This window comes from Coturnix japonica, chromosome 5, assembly GCF_001577835.2.
Source record: "Coturnix japonica isolate 7356 chromosome 5, Coturnix japonica 2.1, whole genome shotgun sequence".
Lineage (NCBI taxonomy): Eukaryota > Metazoa > Chordata > Aves > Galliformes > Phasianidae > Coturnix > Coturnix japonica.
The window spans coordinates 7,679,141-7,683,520 of record NC_029520.1 but is presented as its reverse complement, the minus strand read 5'-3'; the positions used below and the strand labels follow the sequence as shown (position 1 = coordinate 7,683,520).

At 42.6% G+C, this 4,380-nt stretch overlaps 1 protein-coding gene across 1 annotated transcript; it reads left to right on the top strand.

The window, feature by feature from the left end:
* The first annotated feature begins 274 nt into the window (after positions 1–274).
* On the top strand, positions 275–1,893 carry LOC116653491. The gene is made up of 3 exons (XM_032444973.1): positions 275–628; positions 993–1,180; positions 1,658–1,893. Exons 1-3 carry the CDS (start codon positions 505–507, stop codon positions 1,691–1,693), a joined length of 348 nt encoding a protein of 115 aa, XP_032300864.1. The 5' UTR covers positions 275–504; the 3' UTR covers positions 1,694–1,893.
* The last annotated feature ends 2,487 nt before the right edge of the window (positions 1,894–4,380 follow it).

The window sequence follows — 4,380 nt, the reverse complement described above, 5'->3', positions numbered from 1 at the left end:
CTTGGCCATGATCCATTTCAGAGGTTATACACCTATGGAGGTGTGCAGCAATTGGTGTTTTTTTGAAAGGGAATTTGAAGACCATCTAGTCCAATCCTCTCCAAAGGCAGAGACAGCCCACCAGATCAAGCCAAACAGGGCCCCATACTTACTAGCCTTGACCACCTCCAGGGATGGGGCACCTGCAGCTGTTCTGGGCAGCCTGTGCCCTGGAGAGACTGGCAATGGACATGTCACTTGGTTTAAGAGAGCTGCCTCTGCTCCATTGCTTCTATGGACAGAAAGAGAAAGAACCCCCTGATTTGTTCACTATGGCAGGGAAAGCTATTTCCCTCTGTGTTGCTCAATGAGGAAAAAGAAGCCAACAAAATCACATGCCACTTGTGAATGAAAGAAGAGGGGTATTGGCATCTTTGTAAGTAAATACACGGTAGCTATGAAGGTAAAGCTTCTTGACTGACAGCAGTGTCAAAGGAGGAGCACAGACTGCTGCTCCCTGTATAAATGTCAGCTCTGCAGGAAGACTCCAAAGCTGCTGTGCTGAACTGGGGACTGTGTGCAGCAGAAGCCACCATGAGGCTGACAGTTGTTTTTCTGCTGGTTGCCCTGGCATCCTACAGCTGCTCTCGTAAGTATGACTTCCATCACTTTCTGCTTTCAACCTGGGAAACAGTTAAACGTGAAGCAGTATCTCTCCTCTGCAACCATCCTTAAACCAGGAGTTTTAACAGATTTTGTGTTGGGTTCCTTGCTCAGGTAAGCTCTGAGTGTTGACATTCCAGATCTCCAGCCATGAAGGCACACAGCTTTTCTGGTTGGCCTCACTTACTCCTGGACTTTTAATTTCATGTGTCCACCAGGAAGCAGTCAGCCTGAAAAAATATCTAAACCAATTACACTGGGTCTGAAGAGACAGCTATTGGAAAATGCACAACATCTTTCAGCTCTAATAGTCACTGGCTGCTGCCTGTTCTCATGTTCTTCCTTTCCAGCATCTGCTGCTTGTGATACTCTGCGTAAGTTTGTGCTGTCAGTTCTCCATGACCCTTTGGATCAATACCTGGAATTCATCGAGCCCATTGTGGGGTCTTCTCCTTTGGTCAAAACTGCTGCCACTCAGCTGAAGGCGTGTGCAGAGGATCACTCAGAAGAGCTGAAGGAGGCACAAGTAGAGATGATGGTAATTTGGTTCTTTCTGACCGTAGTTTTGTTCATTTATTTTTCTTGGACCCAGGCTTACATACTATTCTAGTGGGGACAAAAGGAATTTTGAATGTTAGACCTTCATTTCCATCCCTGAGATGTCAGCATCACAAGTGATTTGAGAGGGCTGTATAAGACCTTCACTGTCTCAGCTGAAAGCTGGAAAGGGTGATGTTCTTCCAGCAGCTTCCCACTCCCTACTGCTGAGTACATGGTAGAGAAACCAAGCCCTGCTGGTTGGGGCTGAGGAGAAACTTCCCTACCTGGTTGTGCCCAGAGGGGGGGGACCTTTCAGAGGAGATTTAGTTCAGGAAACTTTAAAGATGCAAGAAAAGAAGGAAGATTAAGTGAAACCTTTGTGATGATTTCACAAAACTGGGTAGGAAACTGTATTTTCCCTATGTATTTTTTACCTTGTGCTATGCCTGCATCCAATGTTCTTACTCTTTTATAGGACAACTTGCTGAAACGCTGTGAAGAGCAGGAATGATTCCAAGACCCTCCTTTGTGCTGACTCCAAGTGCTGCCTGACCCTGAACTTCCATCTTCCCCATCTTTCCCCATTTCTTAGCCATGAACATTCACACTCTAACAGAATAAAGCCAACTGTGTTATCTTGGCTCTGCAGCCCTCTCTTCAAATCATTCAGGTTTCTCATAATAAAATAAAAGCAGTTACTGTCTTTGCTAACCAGTCTTCTTTATTAAATGATAGGATGATGATTGGCTTTGGAACTTCCTTACCAGGATTTGCTTTTCTCATATACATATTCATATTTACAGCTGCTTACAGAGGCTCATTAGTCCAAGACACAATGAGAAGGGATACTACAGAACAGAAGCAAGGAAAATGATAACAGTAAAATAATAATAAAGAAAATTATGCAGGAAAAGTGGCTGCATGCATGAAACCATATCAGTAAGCTGGAATTGGAGCTCAAAAAGTGCCTCAAATAAAATGACTAGATGAAGTGTATTGGATGCTCTGATTGCAGAGAACAATCTCACTGCTCGTGCTGTACTTCCAAAGCCATACATCTCGCATGTAATGTCAGCGTGAACTCTCACTAACAGAGCAGTATGTTCACTGTTGCAACAGCAGCAATTAATGAGTACAGAGGTCACCCACATTTTTCATCTATCCACTTCACAATCATGGCCTGGATCCAATCTTAGCACAGCTGTGTGACCCGTTGGGACCATTTCCCACATATATACCCCGGGTTTTTGCATTAAGCTATAAAGGTAACTCACTGGTATTCGCAGCTTACTGCGCAATATACAGCAAAATGGCTTTCACTGCCGTGAAGCTGACTGCTACTGTGCTCCTCATCACTGTGCTTTGCTGCAGCTCACTTGGTAAGTTCTGCCAATGAAAGTGTCAGACAACAGAAAACAAATGTGGGGAAAGAAGTAAATTTGGAAGATGAAAATGCAAATGAAAACAGAGACAATGGAATTCATTGTGAGGTGGTGCTGGCTGAAGTAACAGCCTACTCAGTCCTGAGGTCACTAAGCAAAAGCTCAATAATGTGGAATTGGAATAAGAGCAGGCTTATCAGGAATGTGATGTGCATAGATATAACAGCCTAAGTTGTTACATCAGCTAAAGGACCTAAAGATCTAATGACAGCAGGCAAAGAATATGGATTTTAATTAACATGATTCTAACATTAAATCTCATAAATTAACGAAGATGATAACAAAAGGGGAAGCCCCCCAAGGAATTTACTAGAAGGGTTTCAACTTAAAATACTGAATATATATATATATATATATATATATTAAATCAAGGCTCAATAACTAAAGACAGCTTACACAGAGAGAACACAGAAAGGAGACTGGATTATATGGGCAGCCCTGCTGTGAGGTTGTGGAATAACAGTAGGACAACCTTAAAAGCAAAGTCAGGCTTCACAGGCAGCTGTGTAGGTACTGACATCGGAAGGCTACAAGATTTGGACTTGAAGAAAGGAGAGATTATGAGAATAGAAACATTTTCAGTTTACTTTCATCTAAAAATGCTGACAGCTTCAGAGGGAGGAGTTAAAAGTGATTATTACAGGTAGGCTTTGATATTCACGGAGGAGCTGAATCTGTACAAGTCAAAGTTTTGTTATATTCCTCTTTGTAATTCATCCTCCAGTTGCTGGATCTTCTCATGAGGTTGTCCCCAGTCTTCTTCAGACACTTCTTGAAGGCTCTGTAGAGCAGCTGTACGCTGGGCCAATTTCTCGATATAATGTCGATGAGATGACTTCAGCCGCTTTGACTGAGCTAAAGAAATGTATTGATGAGCTTCCTCCTCAGCATCTAAAGGCACTTGTCAACCTGCTGGTAAGGAATTCTTTTTATTACTCTCACAAATAATAAACGTTTATAATTGTGCAGCTTTGTGCCAGGTTCTGGACAAAAAACATCCAAATATTTTAACTTAAGCATTCCCCAACTAAAGTTGAGGCAGTGGGGAAGAAGAGCTGTCAGCATACAAGCTTGTAATCATGCAAATACAATTTCAGACAGGTGAGACAGATGTTTTATTAACTGCAGAACAATTTTGGTTGTAAAAGACCCCTGTGATCATCTAGTCCTACCACCAAACCATCACCATCCTACCACCAAACCATGTCCCTTAGTGCCACATCCACACAGTTCTTCAACACCTCCAGGGATGGTGACTCCACCACCTTCCTGAGCAGCCTGTTGCAATGCCTCACCATTCTTATTGAGAAAGAGTTCTTCAGAATATTCAATGCAAATGATGATCACGGTAAGAATGCTTGGGCATGGCTCCATGTTCCCTGCCCAGTGGTTGCGGAGACCTTAATGTTAAATTCTCCAGTGGAAGAAGCACCTTGCTTCATGCAGGTGTGCTTTTAGGAACAAAGCCAAGACAAAAAAGAAAACTTAGAGATATTAGCAAGCAAGATTCCAGCCTATGTGGTACATTTGATCTTTGTTAAGTGTTTACCCACTATCTCACGATGTGTACTGACCTTGTGAGCACCTGCAGGTGTGAGACCAAGCCTTTGCCCTCACACAAGTCCTGCCAAAGGTTACAAGTTCAATACATAGCTCATATAAATTCAACTATGGTTGTGCATTTTTAAGGATTTGTGCATGTTTTTACTTTGTTTTTTTTGGAGTATGCTACATTCACTGCTCTTTCTGTTTCAGA